This window comes from Sus scrofa, chromosome 16 (assembly GCF_054392235.1).
Source record: "Sus scrofa isolate SSC_HxYL_T2T_F1_AM1 chromosome 16, Sscrofa_HxYL_maternal_Yorkshire_Landrace_v2.0, whole genome shotgun sequence".
Taxonomy (NCBI): domain Eukaryota; kingdom Metazoa; phylum Chordata; class Mammalia; order Artiodactyla; family Suidae; genus Sus; species Sus scrofa.
The window spans coordinates 75,609,768-75,633,524 of NC_139398.1; the positions used below are offsets into that span (position 1 = coordinate 75,609,768).

At 40.5% G+C, this 23,757-nt stretch overlaps 1 protein-coding gene across 10 annotated transcripts in view; it reads right to left on the reverse strand.

The window, feature by feature from the left end:
• The window catches only part of TTC1 (tetratricopeptide repeat domain 1), a 56,854-nt gene that overhangs the window by 11,156 nt on the left and 21,941 nt on the right, over positions 1-23,757 (reverse strand). For 3 of the 10 annotated variants that reach the window (XM_005672575.4, XM_003134097.6, XM_021076916.2), the window contains exons 3-6: positions 13,721-13,781; positions 12,178-12,290; positions 7,357-7,393; positions 1,556-1,704 (exon numbers count right to left, since the gene is read on the reverse strand). In XM_005672575.4, coding sequence (XP_005672632.1) covers positions 1,556-1,704; positions 7,357-7,393; positions 12,178-12,290; positions 13,721-13,781 — 360 coding nt within the window. Of the gene's footprint in view, positions 1-1,555; positions 1,705-2,528; positions 7,482-10,151; positions 12,291-13,720; positions 13,782-23,757 lie in introns of those variants that run through there. The other 7 variants (XR_014830939.1, XR_014830938.1, XR_014830940.1 and 4 more) reach the window with 6 other exon arrangements.

A 23,757-nucleotide genomic window follows, 5' to 3' on the forward strand; every position in this document is an offset into this window, starting at 1 on the left:
AAGAATTTAGTCAAGATGATAAGAACTCTATTCCCTTTCCTTGTGTTATATTTAAGTAAATCCTAACACCATTCAGAGATAAATTAAAAGTCAGATAAAGGATTAAAACTGCTTTCAAATAACTTTTGTATTTTAATTACCCCAATGAGTCTTTCTCCTATAATTACATTCTATGTAAATAAAAGATCTGTTACTACTGAAGGGATTCACTTCAAGTGTGTGTCAAAACAAAGCAAAACAAAACCCAAACCAAAGCCTATCAGTGCAGGGAGATGAGCCAACATTTCTCGGGTCATCGGTGGAGTAACAGTCCCCGGAACTAAATGGGAAATCCTGTGTAGCAGGGGCTCAGATGCCGCCAGGGCCCAGACGAGAAATGGAAATTAAGTAATGGAATGGGTGTTAGGCATTAGCCTGCAGTGTGCTCAGCAGTGGAACTGGAGAGCTTCAGCCCAAGGCCAGCATGCAGGAATTCCAGAAGGAGTCGGCATGTCCACATCATCCAGTTTTTAAGAGGAGTCTAACTTAGATTTTTATCTAGTAAAATCTTTCCATTTTTAAATGTTGGAAAGTGGCCTCAATTAAAAAAAAAAAAAAAAAAAAAGCTTGGTTTAAATAAAACATGTCTGTAGTTTCCCCACTCCTGCCCGCTGGCCTGCATCTCTGCTCCATACGGGGTTCAGGAAAGACCTCTCTATCCTAATGGCCCTCTGCAAGTCTGGCATCAAAGAAACTTGTTTAGTTAAAGCCGGTGCTTTTTTTTTTTTTTTTTTAAGGGTCATACCTGCGGCACAGGTAAATTCCTGGGCTAGGGGTTGAATCAGAGCTGTAGCTGGCCTACGCCACAACCACAGCAATGCAGGATTCGAGCCACATCTGTGACCCACACCACAGCTCATGGCAAAACCGGATCTTTAACCCACTGGGCAAGGCCAGGGATCAAACCCTCATCCTCATGGATACAAGTCAGGTTTTCAACCCCCTGAGCCACAACGGGAACTCCCAGAACCAGTGTTTCTTAAACTTATTTGAACATCTGCTATTTGGGTGCAATAACATACACATCCAATTCTGCGGTATATCCTTTCGAAGTTACTCTGGGCATTAGAGACAATCAGAGTGGTGCTAAAGGTAAAAGCACAAAGGTGTCATTGTTTTTAAAGGAAGGAAAACCAGCAACTTGTAGTTGATTTAAACTGACATAATATTATGATGTTTAGAAGCAAAAGGATTTTTGGTGCTAAGGACAAGAACTAGAGTCATTTTAAGAGAGATAAGTAGGTTAGTTTGGAGTTCCAGTTGTGGCTCAACAGTAATGAATCTGATAGTATCCGTGAGGATGTGGGTTCCATACCTGGCCTTGCTCAGTGGGTTAAGGATCCAGCACTGAGCTGTGGTATATGTTGCAGATGCTGCTGGACCCTGCGTTGCTGTGGCTGTGGCGTCCAGCAGTTTGCAGTTCCAACTGAACCCCCAGACTGAGAATCTCTAGGTGCCGCAGGTGTGGCCCTAAAAAAAAAAAAAAAAGACACACACACAAAATAATTAGGCTTACCATACAAGCTTCTCTTGCTTGATGTACTGATGGGTCTTTTTCTAAAATGGATTTATAGTCTTCCAGGGCTTCATCTAGCTTGTCAGTTTTCTCATACAACTCTGCTCTCCTCAATATTGCCCTGATATAGTTGGGATTTAACTGAATTGCTGTAAAAAGAGAAGAAATAATTGTTACCATGTGGAAAAGAGCCTACGCATTCCTAGCTACATCAGGTTTCTTTATTAACCACTCTCCATTTGTCAAAAGTTATACCTGGGGTAGGCAAACTTTCTGTAAAAGGCAGATAGTGAAGATGTGAGCTTCTGTGGGACAGACTATTTCTGCTACAACCACTGAAAAATGCTGCTACTTCAGCACGAAGGCAAGCATAGACGATGCATAAAGAAGAGCGACTGTATCATGACAAACCTTTATGGATACTGAAATTTAAATTTCACATTATTTTCATGTATCCTGAAATACTATTTCTCTTTTAATTTTAAGATTATTTCTCTTTTAATTTTAATCAATTAAAAATGTAGAAACTATTCTCAGCTCGAGGGCTGTACAAAAGCAGGTGGCATGCAGTCTGATTTTGGCTAGTAGCTATAATTTACCAAATCCTGGTCTATACTTCATGTCCTGGTTTCCACCTACTAGTCCTTCCCCCACTTCAGAGCAGCCAGAACAGAGTGCTGGGGTGCACAGTGAAAGAGTGAGAGGGAATTTGATGGTATAATCTAAAAGTTGAGGGATAACAGTTTGGTGACAGACTTTATTATCACTGTCTTTTTTTCTAGGCCTCAACTACTAAAGTCACCCCATGACTAGTGAAGTTATACTTTTCATTAAACCCTCGTTTCTTCCAACTCCTACTCTAAATACCCTCAGGTCACTGGTGCCTAAGATCCTTTCCTTTATCCAACAACAATGGTCCTAATAATCCTGTGTCTATGTTTTGGTTCAAGTATACTGAATTCTTCTATTCTTGTTTTTTTTTTTTTTTTGTTAGAAAGCAATATCATGGCTTTAGAATCTTCATTCTTTTCAGATGATATACACATTTTTAAATTCATTCATGATTTCAGTAACTACTTATTTAGTAACCTAATATATGTATCTAATGCAGTGTACCTTTGGAGTATAGCGGCAAACAGAACAGAGTCCATATTCTCATGAAGCTTTAAGCTATGCTAGGAGGCAAGAGTACACAGCACAGAAATTAGAAGTAATTTCAGATAGTTACGGTGTTAAAGAGAAAAATAAAACAAGGTAATGTAAATTCAAGAGAAGAGGGGAATAAGCTAACTTTAGAGAGTGCTCAAGGAATATGAAAAGTGAGTATCTGAGGGATGCCAGCCATTTGAGAAGCTTAGGAAGAGTGTATAGAAGAGGGACTAACAAGAGTAAAGGTGCTAAAGCAAGAATAACTTTGGCACAGAGTGCCCTTGTGGTGGAGCAGGTTAAGGATCCAGCCTTATCACTGCTGTGACTTGGGTTAAAAAAAAAAAAACTTTGCCATGTTGGTTAGGGGCTGCTGAAGGGATGAGGTTAATGATGTCTACACTGCCTAGGTCATGGAGGGGAACCAGCCAGGGAAAGGGGCCTGGACTTTTACGTCAGTGTGATAAGAAGACAGTGGAATGGTTTCAAGCAGATTAACACACAATCGCATTTACAGTTTAAAGGATCATTTTGGCTATGGTGTGGAGAGGATGAGCGAAAGAAAGCAGTGACAGATGGGAGGTCGCTGCAGTGGTCTGGTTGAGATGACGCTGGCTAAACTGGTAGCAGTGGAGATGGAAAGAGGAGGACAGATTATGAAAATGTCTTTGAATCAGAGCCCAAAAGACTTGCTAATTAACTAAACCATGTGGAATGAAAGAAAGAATCATCAGAGATGACTCCAAAGGTTTTAGTTTCAGAATAATAATGCCATTTACTAGAATGAAAAAAACTTAACTGCAGGTTATGTTCTTACATGCATCCATGGAGACAAGGGAGGCACCCGATTCTGTTCTGGGCACATTAAATCTGCAATGCCTACTAGACATTCCACAAGAGATGTCAAGTTTGCAATGGGATACAGGGCTTCAGACCACAGGGCAGAGCCAAAGATATAAACTCTAGTGTACAGACGGTTATTTAAAGTTTTAGAAGTGGATGAGCTCATACAGAGAGAAAATATAGAGGGAAAAAAAAAGAGGAGGGGCCTATAGATAAAGATATAGGGACTTCGGGAGTTCCCCTTGCGGCTCAATGGTAATGAACCCAAGAGTATCCAGAAGGATGTGGGTTTGATCCCTGGCCTTGCTCAGTAGGTTAAGGATCCGGTGTTTCCATGAGCTGTGGTGTAGGTGGCAGACATGGCTTGGATCCCACGTTGCTGTGGCTGTGATGTAGGCCTGTAGCTACAACTCCAATTTGACCCCTGGCTAGGAATTTCCATATGCACAACTTCCATATGCTAGGGGTGCAGCCCTAAAAAAACAAGAAAAGTAAATAAATAAATAAATTCTAGGGACTTCCAAAATGAAGAGGTTGGCAGAGAAGCCAGCAAAAGAGTGTAAGAAAGAACAGCTAATGAAGCAGGAAAAAAAAGAGGAATGATGACACACTGCATTAAATGCTTTTGTGACATTAAGTAAGATGAAGACAGAGAAGCAACTATAGAGCAAGAAGTTGGTGGTGACCTTTATAAGATGGGTTTTGGGGGCATGGATGAAACAGAAACCTGATGGGGAAGTTCCTGTTGTGCCTCAGTGGGTTACGAACCCAACTAGAATCCAGGAGGATGCAGGGTTGATCCCTTGCCTTGCTCAGTAGGTTAAGGATCTGGTGTTGCTGTGAACTGTGGTGTAGGTCGAAGACATGATTCGGATGCCAAGTTGCCATGGCCTAGACTGGGAGCTACAGCTCTGATTCGACCCCTAACCTGGGAACTTCCATAAGCTGAAGGTGCCGCCCTACTGGGTCACTTTGCTGTACTACAGAAATTGAAGAAATGTTGTAAATCAACTATGCTTAATTAAAAAGAAAAAGAAGCCGCCCCATGGATGTGTGAGGAGAGGACGGGGGAAAACAAAAGAGACACACCACCAAGCATAGACAATCTTTTAAGGAAGAGGCTCACAGAAATGGTATAGTGGTTGGACTGGGATACTGGTTCAGGAGAAGCTCTTTTTTTTTGGCTTTTTAGGGCTGCACTTGTGGCAGGCTAAGGGTCGAATCAGAGCTACAGCTGCCAGCCTACACGACAGCCACGGCAACACGGGATCCGAGCCGCATCTGTGACCTACACCACAGGTCATGACAATGCCGGATCCCCAACACACTGATCGAGGCCAGGGATCGAACCTGCAGTCTCATGGATACTAGTTGCTCCACAACAGGAACTGTCCAGGAGAAGATTTTCTGAAAGAACCCAAACCTCAACATTTAGACTTTACATTGTGTCAACTCCCCCTTAGTCTAACACATCATATTCTCTTAAAATATTTCCAGTTACATAACATCCACAGGACAAAATATTCCAATGACCTCTACTACATCTTTTAAAAATTACATTTTAAGGAGTTCCCGTCGTGGTGCAGTGGTTAACGAATCCGACTAAGAACCATGAGGTTGTGGGTTCGATCCCTGCCCTTGCTCAGTGGGTTAACGATCTGGCGTTGCCGTGAGCTGTGGTGTAGGTTGCAGACGCGGCTCGGATCCTGCGTTGCTGTGGCTCTGGCGTAGGCCGGTGGCTGCAGCTCCGATTCGACCCCTAGCCTGGGAACCTCCATATGCCGAGGGAGTGGCCCTAGAAAAGGCAAAAAAAAGAGACAAAAATTACATTTTAACTCAGATACTGTCCCCTTCTCAACTAGTGGATGGCTTCTAACAATACAAATGTGTATTGAAGACAAGGAACTTTTCCCAGGATTACCTTGTACAAACCTCTAAAATCAACTTATCACTTGTGATTGTCTTTCTTAACCCATATAAAAAGAATGAACCTAAACTTTGTTTATGCCAAAGTTAAAAACCCTAAGGTGACTGGCATTAAATACTGTTCCATATGACTGACAGTGATGAACTCCAAATATGATCTCAGAAATAAGCTAAATTGGAGTTCCCATCGTGGCTCAGAGGAAATGAATCTGACTAGTATCTATGAGGATGCAGGTTCAATCCCAGGCCTCACTCAGTGGGTTAAGGATCCGGCATTGCCATGAGCTGCGGTACAGGTCACAGACTTGGCTTGGATCTGGTGTTGCTGTGGCTGTGGTGTACAGCAGCAGCTGTAGCTCTGATTTAACCCCTAGCTGGGAACCTCTATACGCCAAGAATGTGGCCCTAAAAGATTAAAAAAAAAAAAAAAAAAAAAGGAAAGTAATAAGCTGAGTCTTTGCTAAAGTTTCTGCACTGAATGGGTATGTGTCTGGGGGTGATGGGAGGAGGAGGAGAAAGTCCTTAATACAAATAAACCACACTATTGTCAAGGTATTCTGCCCAGGGGTTCATTACACAGAACCCATAACAACTAAGAATAAGCACAAGAAGACTGGTTTAGCCAAATCCAGAAACAAATTTGGAAAACACTTTGGTTGGAAACACTTTCCTCACTTTCCTCTGCAAGGCTCCTACACTGAGGGCTACAGCTAGAAATGAATTGTTTCTTTGTGTAAACCTTGCTTATCAGGCTTATAGGGCGTTTTTCTTACCATTTGGTTATAGAGAAAAGAACTCTGAAAATCAGCAGCTTGTTCCTAATTTAAACTCTTCAAACCCACATATCTCACAAAGATTAAGGTTAAAATATCTTCCAAACGAAACAGTACATTCAGAATTAGTTTCAGCCTAAGATAGTAATAATAGATCAGAAGTATTCTGCTAGATTCTAATGTAGTTAAGTTTCATTCAGATACTCTAAAAAAATAACCAAGTATAAAGAAAAGAAATCCAGTAGAGAGGGTGACTAATTAATGTAAAAAAAACCCAAAAACAAAAGAGAGAATTCATGCTAAGTCTGAGAATGGGATTAGATAATATATGAAGATCTTTTCAACTTTGCAATTCTCTCAGAGAAAATATGCAAAGGAGGAAAACAGAAAAAAAACCCACCAATTATAAAAGTAGTGGTTAGCTAGAATAACTCATGAGAGTAGCAGGATGCAGGAAAAAGTCATGTGTGTTCTCCACCCAAGCAGGTGATAAAGGCAAGACACCTGGCCTATCAGTAAAGTTTTGAAAAAAACAATAGCGATCCTCTGTCTCGGGGTGTCTCTACTAGCTGGAATTGAAAGATCATGACGGAACTCAGATAGCGTACAGCAACGGCTTGATTCATTGCGTGGAGCTTGAAAGAATAATTAAAATGATGGCAAGGCGGTTTGGAGGAATAAATACATCTGAAGAGAACACCAACTCCCTAACAGAAGCTCCTCCTTCCACAGCTGCCCTCTCAAACACAAAGATCCGGATGCCCCAATAGCAGCTAAGATCTTCATTTTCAATCTCAAAGTGGGGTAATTTGGACATACAGAAACTAAATTCTGTTCCACAAGTTTCTGTGGCTCTGGTAGCTTTGAATTATCTTCCATATTATTTACCAACACAGGATTAACTGAATGAACCATTCAAAGGCATGCCTCCATGGAGATGACTACTCTGCACTCCGTTTCTAAGAAAGGCTAAAAAGTTTCTTCTTTAATGGCCCGAGAAGAAGAGTACATGTGTACAAGGACATGGCTGACTGAGAGAGAGCCTCTGTATTTGGCTGTCTAGCTGGAATAAAGCTCTTGTGTGTTAACATGTAAGGAGACCAAAAATTGTACCTTTGCTGCAGTCACTGATGGCCATCTCTTTCTTGTCCTAAAAGGAAAGAAATCATTAAATATGTGTCACTCTAGTTCTGCCTCAATAGCTCAAAGGTTCAGTGATATAAGCTGATCATTAGTAACTGCTTAAGGAGATGCAGAATGCTTTTCAAAAAAATCACACCAAAACATACACGTTATTTCCGAGCTTCAAAAAGGGTGACAGCTCTGTCCTGAAAGCCTCCTGGCAACAAATTATTCAAGCAGTTTCCTCCTAAAGTATCTTTAAAGATTGTTTTAAGTGACCTATTGTATTTGCAAGACACTTTACATTAGAATGTTGACATTGAGAAAACTTTGTGATCAATAAACAGGGCAAATGATTGACTGTGAGTCAATGAATTAATAACCCTCCTCTGTGGCTAGTTGTTATATATCACACCCAAAGAGATAGCTTCCAGAAAGTATACGGATGGTCCAACTACAGACACAGTACGGCTTGTCACATCTCAGTTATGAACCTTAATTTATCCACTGATGAAAGAAAAATACAAAACATGGAGTCTCCCTGTGGGCTCAGCAAGTTAAGGACACAAGTTGCCTCTGTGAGGATGCAGGTTCCATCCCTGGCCTCACTCATTGGGTTAATGATCTAGCGTTGCCAAAGGCTGCGGTGTAGGTAGCAGATGCAGCTTGGACCTGGTGTTGCCATGGCTGTGGTGTAGGCTGCAGCTGTAGCAGCTCTGATTCAACCCTTGGTCCAGGAACTGCGACCATAAAAACAAAACAAAACAAAAAAACTTGCCAAATAAGATACATAACTTGTTTAACTAGCTGAATGGAGAAGCACAGGACAGTGGAAAGAACACTGGATATCAAAATAACTAAATTCTAGTTCTAGCTCTGACATTAATCTGTAATTTAACTTTCTAAGCTCTACAAGTGTATGTTTTGCCCAAGTTAGAAATTTTCCACAATGTTACAGCAATCTTAGTTCAAATAAAGGTCCCATACTTTCATAATGGCTACTGTAGCAATAACAAACATTTTGAGAATATTTTAGAGCAAGGTCTACCAAACTGAGTTTCAGGATTCAAGCAAAAATGGTTCCAGGGGAGTTACCATAATGATTTACAGGAAACAAATCTGACTGGTATCCATGAGGATGCAAGTTCAATCCCTGGCCTCGCTCAGTGGGTTAAGGATCTAGTGTGGCCATGAGCTGTGGTGTAGGTTGCAGATGCACCTCGGATCCTGCGTTGCTGTGGCTGTGGTGTAGGCCGGCAGCTGCAGCTCCAATTGGACCCCTAGCCTGGGAACTTCCATATGCCACAGGTGCAACCCTAAAAAACAAAACAAACAAAAACAACAACAACAACAAAAAACCGGTTCCAGGATAGGGAGTGACTGACTGGAACCAGAGTTGTGATGGTTGTTGCCTAATGCTGTGAATGTATTTAGTGGCACTAAACTGTATACTTTAGAATGGTTAAAATGGTCAATTTTATATCATGTGTATCTTACCCACAATAAGCAAAAAAGGTTCAAGAGTCATATAAGAAACACTATATTATCTCTTCCAATGTTCATCACTGCAATTCACATATTAAAAACTCTAACAAGAAGTCCTATAGTAAAGAAATCTGTTAGTATTTTCCCAACTTATCCGATTTCTATAAATCTAAGACACATAATTTCATATTTTAAAGTTTCTGAGGAGTTCTTTCATGGCACAGCAGGTTAAAGATCCAGAGCTATAATGGCAGTGGCTTGGGTTGTTGTTGTGCCATAGGCTGGATCCCTGCCCCTGGAACTTCTGCATGGTGAGGGTGTGTTCAAAGTTTTTTTCCTGAAATAGGAGTATGTGTACAACTGCTACGGTGCTACTATCTTTAGAGCCTATTTTTTAGGGCTTTGTCTGCTCTTGTGTGCCCAGACCTAGAGCCAAAACTCTGCCCTTATTCCAGTTTGCCTTTTCCCTCTCCAAACATGAAACATAAAGCTCGGCCAAGCACACCAGTCAGGGAGGCTGAACTGGCAAACCTGCCTTTCAGAAATTCTTTATTAAAGCAGTTAACCCATCATTTCCTTCAATTCAGACTATGCTCCTTAAATCATTTTAGCACATAATCCTGAAAGTTTCCAAAATTGTAACTTTATTTTTTTTTTTTATATTTTGGCCACCCCTACGGGATGTGGGAGATCCTGGGCCAGGAACTGAACCTGTGGTACAGCTGTGCAACACTGGATCTTAACCTGCTGTGCCACAAGGGAACTCCCAAGTCCGTAACTTTAGAATGTTCTTAAAATATTAAGAACACAAGTTAGAAGAACAAACCAAACAAAAAACCCCCACTAACAGACCTACCCTTTGTATAAGAAACAGTCACAGAGCAATTCTCTTTTGAGTCCTCCTCAGATGTGACACACAAAAGACTAGCAAGGCCATACATTTTCCTAACTCAAAAACAAGTTGATTATACCAGTCCAATAACTTAGCAACTGTGTGAACAAAGAATCTCAAATTCAGGGGTCAAATGGGTATGGTGCATTTTCTCTGACACTGAAAGCATCATTGATCTCACTTCACAATGACAATTTCCAGCCTAAGAACATGGCAAGATGCCTCTGAGAGGCAAAAGCAAAAGATCAGAATTTTCCAGCTAAGTGTAAAAACTGTTAGCTGTGAATTCTCATCGATGGTAGGATATATTAATGAAAATTTCTTTTTTTTTTTCAGGGCTACACTTGCAGCATATGGAAGTTCCGAGGCTAGGGGTTGAATCGGAGCTGCAGCAGCCGGCCCACACCACAACAACAGCAATGCCAGATCCAAGCCTCATCTGCAATATACACCACAGCTCACGGCAATGCTTGATCCTTAACCCACTGAGTGAGGCCAGGGAGCGAACCCACATCCTCATGGTTACTAGTTGTGTTCTTTTCCACTGAGCCACAACAGAAAAACTCAATGAATATTGCTTTAAACAAACTTAAATCAGTTGTTTTATTTCCCCTAATACAAAATATGTTTGTATACTCTAGATTTACTCCTTCTCCCATGCCATATGAATCACTCTAAAAAATACTTCACCTTTGACACTGAATCCAATAATAAACATACAAATCTGGGTTAGAAAAAAACTTTTTGCATGTCCAAATATTCACCCCCCCACCTCCCACCTTAAAAAAAACCTGTCATCCAAAGTGACTTTGGTAGGACCCACTGCACAGCATAGGCAACTATACTCGATATCTTGTAATAACCTATAATGTAAAAGAATCTGCAACGAGAATGTATATATTCTTATTCATATCTATATTCACAACCGAATCACCTAATACAACACTTGTAACTGTAAATCAACTACACCTCAATTAAAACAAAACAAAACCCCCCCACAAAAAACCAAAGTAACTTTGGCAGAAGCACTAGAGAATCTTACGCAACATCGAAAAAGAAAGTGACGTTGATACCTGATCTAAACAAACAGAAAACTACTTCACCTCATCTTAGGTCTGCTTCATGGTTGCTTAATGAAGTGTTAAAAAAACAAAACAAAACAAAACCTGCTCTCTGGAGTTTCTGTTTTGGCTCAGTGGGTTAAGAACCTGACATTGTGTCTGTGAGGATGAGGGTTTGCTCCTTAGCCTCACTTAGTGGGTTAAGGATCCAATGTTGCCACAAGCTGTGGCGTAGGTTGCAGATGTAGCTCGGATCTGGCATGGCTATGGCTGTGGTGTAGGCTGGCAGCTGCCGCTCTGATTTGAGCCCCGGGCTAGGAACTTCCGTATGTTGCAGGTGTAGCCCTAAAAAGAAAACAAAAACAAAAATCTGCCCCCTCTGCTTTGAATACAAGTAGTCACAGTTAAACAAGTGAAATTGGTTTTTGTCAGGCTCTCATTATTTACTATAATCAGGTGAGATTTACTATACTGACTAAATATAAATATCAAACAAATCACAAATCTAACTTTTAATACCAACACGGTACCAAATATAACTGCACTCTTGTCTCCTCTACATCCTGCTATATCAGGTTCTCAATCATTTGGAAATACAAAATACTTTTGAACTTCCCCTGACACCTATTTTGCATTTAAGGGTACCTCTCATCTCAACTCTCAGATGTTTCTGTGTCCCCACTTTGAACAGAAAATCAGAAGCTCAGGAATAAGCACCTTGATGTCCAGAGTTTTAATCAGTGTTGCCTTTGAGTCTTTACTTAGCATTCCAGAGGCTAAAATAAGCTGCTGTTGCTGTTCTAGGACACGTACTACTTGGCCCCTTGTTTGATTAACCTGCCCTAGTTTGGTGGAGACTGTAAGCCTTCCTTCCACGAAAGCATTCACTTGACCACTTTATTTTTATTTATTTTTTTGTCTTTTTGCCATTTCTTGGGCCGCTCCCGCGGCATATGGAGGTTCCCAGGCTAGGGATCGAATTGGAGCCATAGCCGCTGGCCTATGCCACAGCCACAGCAACACGGGATCCGAGCCATGTCTGCAACCTGCACCACAGCTCACGGCAACGCCAGATCCTTAAGCCACTGAGCAAGGCCAGGGACCGAACCTGCAACCTCATGGTTCCCAGTCGGATTTGTTCACCATTGCACCACAACAGGAACTCCCAACTTGACCACTTTAATGAGGAATGTGACCAGTAATATGACTTAAGTTTTTAAAAATATTTTTCCATTCTTTACATCAGGGAAATATACGTGCAGGAAAAGAGAGGCAGCAACTTTAAAGTCCCTATGCTTGTTTCTGAAGAGAAGCTGTTCTACCAAAATACCGTTAAGTTCACGTGCTTAAAATGAAAACGTCAAAGATACTTACCTGTTTCATCCTCGCAGCAGCTCTATTTGAAAACAGAATAGACCTGTCTTTCTGGAAGCAGGATGGACACATCTGAAGGGCTCGAGTATAAGAACTTTCGGCTTCTATATAATCTGAGGATAAGGTAAAATATAAGAGGTCATTATGATTTTATTTCTGATATCATTGTATTCCAAAGGATTTCAGAATGCATGGCTTTCCATTCTTGGGACAAAGGTCTCTGCATGTTCAACCTTCATTTGGCTTATCAAATTAGAAAGGAGTTTTGAAAGGGAATTAGGGAACTAAAGTCTGGGATTAACAGACTGAGATGAAAAAAAATACCCAGAAAGGAGCTGAGTAGGCCATTTTCTTTTAGTGCCCTGACCATAATTCTGTGGGGGGCAATGAATGTATAAATTAATCACCATTTTCTTTTATAAATCAGTCAACTACTGATCTTCACATTGTTGCTTTTAGCTCCATAAAACATCTCTCCAAACATTTCATGGGACCAATTTTAGGCAGGTTGACTCCATGAAAGCATAATGTCTTTAATTCAAATATATACATAGAATTTTTGTGTGTGTGTGTATTTTTAGGGTTGTATCCACAGCATATGGAGGTTCCCCGGCTAGGGGTTGAATCAGAGCCACAGCTGCCAGCCTATACCACAGCCACAGCAAGGCAGGATCCGAACTGTGTCTGCAACCTACACCACAGCTCATGGCAATGCTGGATCCTTAACCCACTGAGTGAGGCCAGGGATTGAACCTGCGTCCTCATGCGTACAAATTGGTCTCATTAGCCACGACGGGAACTCCATTTTTTTTTTTTTTTTTGAGGTTTGAAATATTTAATACTAAAACACACATAGATACAATATATACAATACACTTTCAAAATTGGAAACATTAGTTCTCCTAGGGGAAAAAAAAAAAGGTGATGGCTGCTAAATGAGGATGTAAGAAAAAAAAATATTTTTTACCCTAAAAGTAACTAGGAGAAAATGTTACTACTCCAGATTTTTAAAGCAGTCACACTTTGAGATGTAAAACAACGCTATCTCAAGATCAAAAAGTTCCCCCAACTTTTTATAAGAATAAACCCCACTTGTTCCTAAGCAAATACAGGAAATGCAGAGGACATGAAGAACACCTCTCTACTTAAGGCATCCACAGAAAAAGGCAAAGGAAAGAGCTAAGTACAAGCCATCGCAGGACCCACTGGGCCAGTTTTCACAGCAGTAAGCAGCCTTTTAACCTTTCAGGTTAGATTTTTTCCAAGGCAATAGCTGAGGAGTTTTTCCTCCTAATTTAAATGGGTTTATACAGACAGTGGATTATAGAAAAGTAAAACTATGCTTGGGCCTAGAGCCACATGTTAACTGGTCACTGTCAGCTGTGAATAATTTGGACCTGGTAAAAAACAAAATTCCAAGGTGTTGTGAAGCAACACAGTATTGTTAGCAGTTTAGGTTTGCTAGTTGTTTCCAAATGTTCTTCACAGACTACAAAAGAATGAGTCAAGATGCCCAGCATCAGTGTTGAAAAAGGTATCTTACCTCCTTTCTTAAACTGCTCATTTCCCTCCTCCTTTAGTCTACTGCTCTCTTCTCTCCTTCTCTGAAAGAGATCAGAGAATAACATCATTTCTCACAACATTATTCTAAGTGAACAAATTACATTTCATTACAAATTTCCTTCCCTCACACATTAGGTTATTTAATAGGCAGCAGCTTTACTTTTGAGAAGAGGGTCAGTTTTATCTAAATCTCAAAGAGATATAGAGAAAAATACCTGACCATCTGGCTAATCATCGACCACATTCTTGATGTTTAAAAGACAAAACCTAACTTTTCTATGGTTCTTGTTTTTGCATGGAACAGTAACTTCTATTAAAATGAAACTAACCAACATATTCAGTGGCTTACCATTATAAATTCAAATTATAGATCTATGGCTTATTAACTGCATGATTTGGGACAAGTTCCAGATCTTTCGGAGCCTTGGTTTCCTCATCTAAAAACTGAGGCTTTAAAAGATTTATGGATTAACATGATAATGTATGTAAAGCTCATAAGAGACTGGCAAATAAGGGCCCAACAAATATGAGCTATTATTTTTCTGTAAGATAAGTAACTTCACATTTATTTAGCTACAACTGCAGTCTGTGTCATGAAGGAAACATACGATACCAGCAGAGCGCACTATGGGGGACAAGTCTTATTTGCAGGGTGAGGGCAGTAGGCTATAGCAGGTAACAGCGAAATTTGAAGATAGTAAGATAAGGCTCTCTTTTCGTAGCTTATTCTAACAACACAGAAATTCACATAGATGGCCAGGAACTCAGGGAACTCAAAGGCAGAGTTGAGCATTATTTTGTAGAGCAAAGATGACATGTGCTGATCCCTGTGTGCTTTCAGCCCTGCAAAAGCAGAACTGTCAGAAGGGTCTGCACACCACATTTGACAGTGTTAAGAAAGATAATATCTCCAAATATCTTTCTTCATTCTTGGGTTTCTGACTAAATAAAAACTTCAAAGGAAGGAAAATACTGTTAGCAGGGTTCTTCATCCAAAGTACAAGCTGGGACCCTAAACAATTACCACTTTTTTTTTTGGCTTTTTAGGCATATGGAGGTTCTCAGGCTAGGGGTCCAATCAGAGCTACAGCTGCCAGCCTTCACCACAGCCATAACAACATCGGATCCAAGCTGCATCTGTAACCTACAACGCAGTTCATGGCAAGGCCGGATCCTTGATCCACTGAGTGAGGCCAGGGATCGAACCCTCAACCTCCTGGTTCCTAATCAGATTCGTTTCCGCTGCGCCACCATGGGAACTCCAAAATTAGTACTCTTAAGCTTAGGAACCAAATTAAAAATATTGTCACTACAGGAGAAGATCTGTAAATGAGCTGGAGGAGAGGGTGCTTTCCAAATACCTTATTATATTCTGGATGAAACAGAGCACTTGATGAGTATAAATAAAGAAACTAAAAAAAGGCAGGCATAAGCTGAATCTAATTTTTTTTTTTTTTTTTTTTTTGGCTTTTCAGGGTTGAATCTGTGGCATATGGAAGGGGTTGAACTGTAGCTGCAGCTGCTGGCCTACGCCACAGCAACTTTGGATCTGAGCCACAACTATGACCTACACCACAACTCACAGCAAAGCCGGATCCTTAAGTCACTGAGGCCAGGGATCGAATTTGCATCCTCATGGATACTAGTTGGGTCTGTAACCCACTGAGATATAACAGGAACTCCCTGAATCTAATTTTTATGGTATCTATTATATGCCAGATGTTCAGCAGATCAGATTCCTTTTAAGACATAACACATCTGGAGAGTTCTCGTCATGGCTCAGTGGTTAAAGAATCCGACTAGGAACCAGGGGGTTGCGGGTTTGATCCCTGGCCTTGCTCAGTGGATTAAGGATCCGGCGTTGCTGTGAGCTGTGGTGTAGATTGCAGACATGGCTCGGATCCCAAGTTGCTGTAGCTCTGGCGTAGGCCAGTAGCAACAGCTCTGATTAGACCCCTAGCCTGGGAATCTCCATATGCTGCAGGAATGGCCCCAGAAAAGGCAAAAAAAAAAAAAAAAAAAAAAAAAAAAAGGACATAACACATCTGGAGAAAGGATATTTTAAGAGAATAAGCAAAAAATAAAATGGGTGGTGGTGATGGCAATCAAAACACAAAAATATGTCCACATTTACCTAGTACTACCCAGAAGGGAGGTCCATGGATTGTAATGTCTTTATTGTATTAGTTAGGATCTTTGGATGCAAGCAAAAAGACTATTTCTCTTAAAAACAAAAAATTAAAAGGGCCTATTTACTGGAAAGCTACTGTGGGGCTCATACAATCAATGTGAGGGAAGCCTGAAATACAGGCTTAGAAAACAGGCAGGATTCAAGGCAGCTCTGCTGGGAGTTCCCACTGTGGCTCAGCAAGTTAAGAACCTGACTAGTATTCCTGAGGATGTGGGTTCTACCCATGGCCTTGATCAGAGGGTTAAGGATCCGGCATTGCAGTGAGCTGCATTGTAGGTTGTAGATGTGGCTCAGATCCTGAGTTGCTGTGGTTGTGGCGTATGCAGGCAGCTGTAGCTCTGATTCAACCCCTAACCTGGGAACTTCCACATACCTCAGATGAGGCCCTAAAAGAAAAAAAAAAAGGCAGCTCTGCTAAGACATGCTATAATAGCAGCCAACAAATCCTAGACATTCTCCTTTCTTTGCCCTGATCCAGATTTTTTAAAAGATTTTTATTTTTTCTATTATAGCTGATTTACAATGTCCTGTCAATTTCTGCTCTACAGCAAAGTGACCCACTCACTCTGACATACATACACATATATACACATACACACGTTGTTTTTCCTCACATTATCCCCCATCATGCTCCTCCTCATGTTGCATCATGTGACTAGATATAATTCCCTGAGCTACAGAGCAGGCATGTGACCTACACTTGGCTCACTGGATGCCTCTGACCAAAACTTTAAATCTGGATCAGGACTCCACACCATGCCCCAATCTAGACTTAAAGTTTTGGTCAGAGGCATCCAATGAGCCAAGTGTAGGTCACATGCCTTGGCTGTCAGAGAATGATGTGAGGGACATGGGGGACTGTCATTCAACGAGATTATAAAACTAGGGAATTCCTCCATACAGGAAGGGGTACTAGATGCTGGAAGTCAAACTGCATAATAAATCCAGTTAAAGGTTATTTCAAGCCCAAGTGGGCAAAGTAATCTTGAGAAAGAAGAATAAAGCTGGAGGCATTACACTCCCCTGATTTCAAACTAAATTCAAAGCTATAGTAACTAAAAGAGCATGGTATTGGCACAAAAACAAACACACTGATTCATGAAATAGAAAAGAATAGAGATCCCAGAAATACGCCCACACATGGAGTTCCTGTCATGATGCAGCAGAAACGAATCCAACTAGGAACCATGAGGTTTTGGGTTTGATCTCTGGCCTTGCTCAGCAGGTTAAGGATCAAGTATTGCTGTGAGCTGTGGTGCAGGTCACAGATGTGGCTTGGATCCCGTGTGGCCAGCAGCTGGAGCAGCTGGAGCTCCGATTGGACCCCTAGCCTGGGAACCTCCACATGCCATGGGTGTGGCCCTAAAAAGCAAACAAAACAAAACAAACAACCCCCACACGTATGGTCAATTAATTTACGGCAAAAGAGCCAAGCATATACAATGGGGAAGGACAGTCTCTTCAATAAATGGTGCTGGGAAAACTGGACAGTTACATGTAAAGGAATGAAAACGGACTGCTACGTTACACCATATACAAAAATTAACTTGAAATGGATTAAAGGCTTGAACAAAAGACCTGAAACTCTAAAATTCCTAAGAAGCAAACAAAGGCAGTATGTTCCTTGACACAGGTCTTGGTGATGACTTTCTGAGTCTGATACCAAAAGCAAAAATAAACAAGTGGTGCAGGAGGTCAAGGATTCGCAGTTTGGGCTGCTGCTGTGGCATAGGTTTGGTTTCTGGTGTGACCAAAAAACAAAACAAAAACCCCAAACCAAATGGGACTACATCAAACTAAAAAGCTTCTGCACAGCAAAGGAAACCACTAACAAAATGAATGGAAGAAAATATCTGCAAATCATATATCTGATAAGGGATTCATACCCAAAATACAAAAAGAACCCATACAACTTAACAGCAAACAAACAAATAAAAATCTTATTTAAAAATGAGCTGAAGCTCTGAATAGACATTTTTCCAAAGAAGCCATACAGGGCCAACACATCCATGAAAAGATGTTCAAGATCATTAATCATTAGGGAAATGCAAATCAAACACTACAATGAGATATAATTTCATACCAGTTAGAATGGCTATTATCAAAAATATAAGAAATAACAAGTGTTGCCAAGAATGTGGAGAAAAGAAAACCTTTGTGCACTGTTGGTGAGACTGTAAACTGGTACAGCCACAATGGAAAACAGTAATGAAATTCCTTAAAAAATTAAAAATAGAACTACCATATGATCCAGCAATTCAATTTCTGGGTATTCATCTGAAGAAAATGAAAATACTAACTTAGAAAGGTATCTGCATCCTCTTATTCACAGCAGCATTATTCACAATAGCCAAGATATGGAAACAATCTAATTGCCCATTGAGAATGAATGGATAAGAAATGGTGATATAGAGTTGGGGGGTTAAGATGGCAGAATAGAAGGACTGGAGCTCACCTTCTCTCATAAAAACAAAAACTTAACAACCAAATGCTGAACAACTTTCAGCCAAATAGACTGGAAACTTGCAAAAAGATATCCTACTCCAGAAGACAAAAAAGGAGGCCACATCAAGAGGCAGGAGGGGTGATTACGTGATATAAGCAACCTCAAACCTACTGGGTAGGAAGCCCACAGACTGGAAAGCAACTGTATCACAAAGACTCACCTACAGGAATGAGAGTTCTGAGCCCCACGTTAGGGCTCCATGCCTGGGGATCTGGCATTGGGAGAAAGAGCCCCCAGAGCATCTGGTATTGAAAGCCAGTGGGGCTTGTGTGCAGAAACTCCAAAGGACTGGGGGAAACGGAGACCCCACTCTTGAAAGGCACATGCAAGCTTTTGTGTGCGCTGGGTCCTGGGGCAAAGCGAGGCTCCATGGGAATCTGGGTCGGACTTGACTACAGTTCTTGGAGGATCTCCTGGGAAAATGGAGTGACTGTGGCTTATTGTGGGGGAAGGAAATTGGAATCAAAGCTCTTGGGAATATTCATCAGCATGTGTTCCTCTGGAGGTGGCCATTTTGGGAAAGTCTGGCCCCACCCATCAGCGGTGAAAAGCCCCAGGCCAAACAACAATCCAGGTGGGACCACAGTCCCACACATCAGTAAATAGGCTGCCTAAAGACCCCCCCCCAGGCACACAGCTGCCTCTAATCTCACCCAGAGACAAAGCCCCAACCACCGGAGGGATAAGAATCAACCCTACCTACCAGTGGCAAGTACCAGTCCCTCCCATCAGGAAGCTTACAGCAAGCCCCCATATCAACTTCAGCCACAAGGGGGGCAGACATCAGAAGTAAGAGAGGCTACAACTCTATTGTCTGCAAAAAGGAAACCACACCAAAAACCTATAAAAATGAAAAGGCAGGGAACTATAACTCAGAAAAGGGAGCAAGAAAAAAATCCCAGAAAAACAGCTAAGTGATCTGGAGATTATCAGCCTCCAGGAAAAAGACTTTAGGTTGACAATACTGAAGATGATGTAAGACTTTGGAAATAGACTAGAGGCAAAGATGGGTAATTTACAGGAAACACTCAACAAAGAAATACAAGCAGAAACTTGTAAAACTTAAGCAAGCAGAGATGCAAGATACAATAACTAAAATAAAAAATTCCTTAGAAGCAACCAACAGCAGAATATAGGAAGCAGAAGAATGAATAAGCGAGGTGGAGGACAGACTAGTGGAAATCACTGATGCAGAACAGAAAAGAGAAAAAAGGTTGAAAAGAAATGAGGACAGTCTAAGAAAACTCTGGGACAACGTTAAATGCACCAACATCCGTATTATAGGGGGTGGCAGAAGGAGAAGATAGAGAGAAAGGGACAGAAAAATTATTCAAAGAGATATTAGCCATAAACTTCCCTAACATGGGAAAGGATCCACTCACTCAAATCCAGGAAACACAACGAGTACCATATAAAATAAACCAAAGGAGGAATACCCCAAGACACATATTAATCAAACTGACCAAAAGTAAAGACACAGAGAAAATACAGAAGCTAGGGAAAAGAAACAAATAACATACAAGGGAACCCCAAAAAGGGTTTGGCATATTTTCCAGCAGAAACTGCAGGCCAGAAGGGAGTGGCACGATACACTTAGCGTGATGAAAGGAAAAAAACCTCAAACCAAGATTACTTTATCCAGCAAGGTTCTCATTCAGATTTGAAGGAGAAATCAAAAGCTTTAAAGATAAGCAAAAGATAAACAGAATTCAGCAAGACTAGACCAGCTTTACAACAAATACTAAAGGAATTTCTCTAGGCAGAAAAGGCCACAACTGGAAACAGTATCACAAATGACAAGGCTCAACAGTAAAAGCATACATACAGTAAAGGCAGGAATCATCCATGCATAAATATGCTACCAAAATCAGAAACTGTGAGAAGAGGAGGGTACAAATACAGGACACTGGAGATGCACTTGCAATTAAGAGACCAGCAACTTAAAACAATCTTGTATATATATAGACTCCTTTATCAGAACTTCAGGGCGGAGTTCCCGTCGTGGCGCAGTGGTTAACGAATCCGACTAGGGACTAGGAACCATGAGGTTGCGGGTTCGGTCCCTGCCCTTGCTCAGTGGGTTAACGATCCGGCGTTGCTGTGAGCTGTGGTGTAGGTTGCAGACGCGGCTCGGATCCCGCGTTGCTGTGGCTCTGGCGTAGGCCGGTGGCTACAGCTCCGATTCAACCCCTAGCCTGGGAACCTCCATATGCCGCGGGAGCGGCCCAAGAAATAGCAATAACAGCAACAACAACAACAACAGACAAAAAGACAAAAAAGACAAAAAAAAAAAAAACAAAAACAAAAACAAAAAACAAAAACAAAAACAAAAAAACAAAAAAAAAGAACTTCAGGGCAACTGCAAACCAAAAATCTACAATTGATACACAAACAAATAAGAAAAATAAACTCAAATACAACATTAAAGATAGTCATCAAATCACAAGAGAACAAGAGAAGAAAAAAGAGTAACAAAAACAAATCCAAAATAGTTAATAAAATGGCAATAAGAACATACAAATCAATAATTACCTTAAATGTAAATGGACTAAATGCCCCAACCAAAAGACATAACTGACTGAATGGATACAAAAACAAGATCCATATATATGCTGTCTTCAAGAGACCCACTTCACTTTCAGGGACACATACAAGTTGAAAGTGACAGGATAGAAGAAAATACTCCATGCAAACAGGAATCAAAAGAAAGCTGGAGTAGTGAAACTCATACCAGACAAAACAGACCTTAAAATAAAGAACATTTTAAGAGACAAAGACATTACATAATGATCAAAGGATCAATCCAAGAAGATGTAACAATTGTAAATGTATATACACCCAACATAGGATCACCTCAATACATAAGACAACTACTAACAACCTTAAAAGGAGAAACTGACAACACAATAACAGCGGGGGACTTTAACACCCCACTTACAGCAATGGACAGATCATACAAAAAGAAAATCAACAAGGAAACACTGGCCCTCAGTGAGGCATTAGACAAGATGGCTTTATAGATATTCATAGGACATTCCATTCAAAACCAGGAGAACAGGAGTTCCCTTTGTGGCTCAGTGGTTAACAAACCTGACTAGGATACATGAGGATGTGGGTTTGATCCCTGGCTTCACTCAGTGGGTTAATGATCCAGCTTTGCCATGAGCTGTGGTGTAGGTCACAGATGCAGCTTGGTCCCATATTTCTGTGGCTGTGCTGTAGGTCAGCAGCTGCAGGTCCAATTCAATTCCTAGCCTGGGAAACTCCATATGCCATGGGTGCGGCCCTAAAAAGTAAACAAACAAACAAAAACCAAAGTAGCAGAATACACATTCTTCTCAAGTACACACGGAACATTCTCTATGATTCATCACATTCTGGGCCACAAATCAAGTCTCTTTTCTGACCACAATGCTATATGACTGGAAATCAACAATAAGAAAAAAACTGCAAAAAACACAAACACGTGGAGACTAAACAACATATGCAGCACTGGAGAAATCAAAGAGGAAATTAAAAAATACCTAGAAGCAAATGACAACAAAGATACAACACTCCAAAACCTATGGGATGCAGCAAAAGCAGTTCTAAGAGAGTTTATAGCAATACAAGCCTACCTGAGGAAACAAGAAAACACTCAAATAAACAACCTGACTTTACACCTAAAGCAGCTAGAGAGAGAAGAACAGACAAGACTTAAAGTTAGCAGAAGGAAAGAAACCATAAAAATCAGAGCAGAAATCAATGAAATATAAATGAAGACAACCAGAGAAAAGATCAATGAAACAAAAAGCTGGTTCTTTGAAAAGATCAACAAAATTGATATACCCCTAGCCAGACTTATCAAGAAAAAAAAAAAAAAAAAAAAGAGGACTCAAATCAATAAAATCAGAAATGAAAAAGGAGAAGTTACAATAGATATCACCGAAATACAAAGGGTCATAAGAGACTACTACATGCAACTATATGCCAATAAAATGGGAAACCTAGAAGAAATGGACAAATTCTGAGAAAAGTACAATCTTCCAAAACTAAACCAAGGCGAAACAGAAAAGATGCATGGGCCAATCACAAGAACCGAAACTGAAACTGTGATTAAAAAACTTACACTAAACAAAAGTCCAGGACCAGATGGCTTCACAGGAGAATTCTATCAAACATTTAGAGAAGAACTAACACCTATCCTTCTGAAACTATTCCAAAAAATTGCAGAGGAAGGAACACTCCCAAACTCATTCTATGAGGCCACCATCATGCTGATACCAAAACCAGACAAAGATACCACACATACACACACAATTTACAGGCCAATTTCACTGATGAACACAGACGCAAAAATCCTCAACAAAATTCTAGCAAACCAAATCCAACAATACATTAAAAGGACTGTACATCATGATCAAGTGGGATTTATCCCAGGGATGCAAGGATTCCTCAATATCCACAAATCCATCAGTGTGATACACCACATTAACAAACTGAAGAATAAAAATCATATGATCCTCTCAATAGATGCAGAAGAAGCCTTTGACAAAATCTAACATCCATTTCTGATAAAAACCCTTCAGAAAATGGGCATAGAGGGAACCTACCTCAACATAATAAAGGCCCTATATGACAAACCCAGAGCTATCATCATTTTCAATGGTGAAAAGCTGAAAGAATTCCTGCTGAGATCAGGAACAAGACAAGGATGTCTGCTCTCACCACTATTATTCAACATAGATTTGGAAGTCCTAGCCATGGCAATCAGAGAATAAAAAGAAATAAAAGGAATCAAAATTGGAAAGGAAGAAGTAAAACAATCACTATTTGCAGAAGACACGATACTAAGAAAATCCTAAAGACACTACCAGAAAACTGTTAGAGCTCATCCATGAATTTGGCAAAGTTGCAGGATACAAAATCAATACACAGAAATCGACTGCATTTCTATATATTAACAACAAAGGATCAGAAAAAGAAATTAGGGAAAAAGTCCCATTTACCATCACATCAAAAATACTTAGGAATAAACCTACCTAAAGAGACAAAAGATTTGTACTCTGAAAACTATGAGATGCTGATGAAAGAAATCAAAAATGACACAAACAGATGGAAAGACATACCATGCTCTTGGATTGGAAGAATCAATATTGTCAAAATGACTATACTGCCCAAGGCAATCTACAGATCAATGCAATCCCTATCAAATTGCCAAGGACATTTTTCACAGAACTAAAACAAAACACTTAAAAGTTTGTTTGGAAGAACAGAAGACCCAGAATAGCCAAAGACATCCTGAAAAAGAAAAATGGAGCTGGAGCAATCAGGCTCCCAG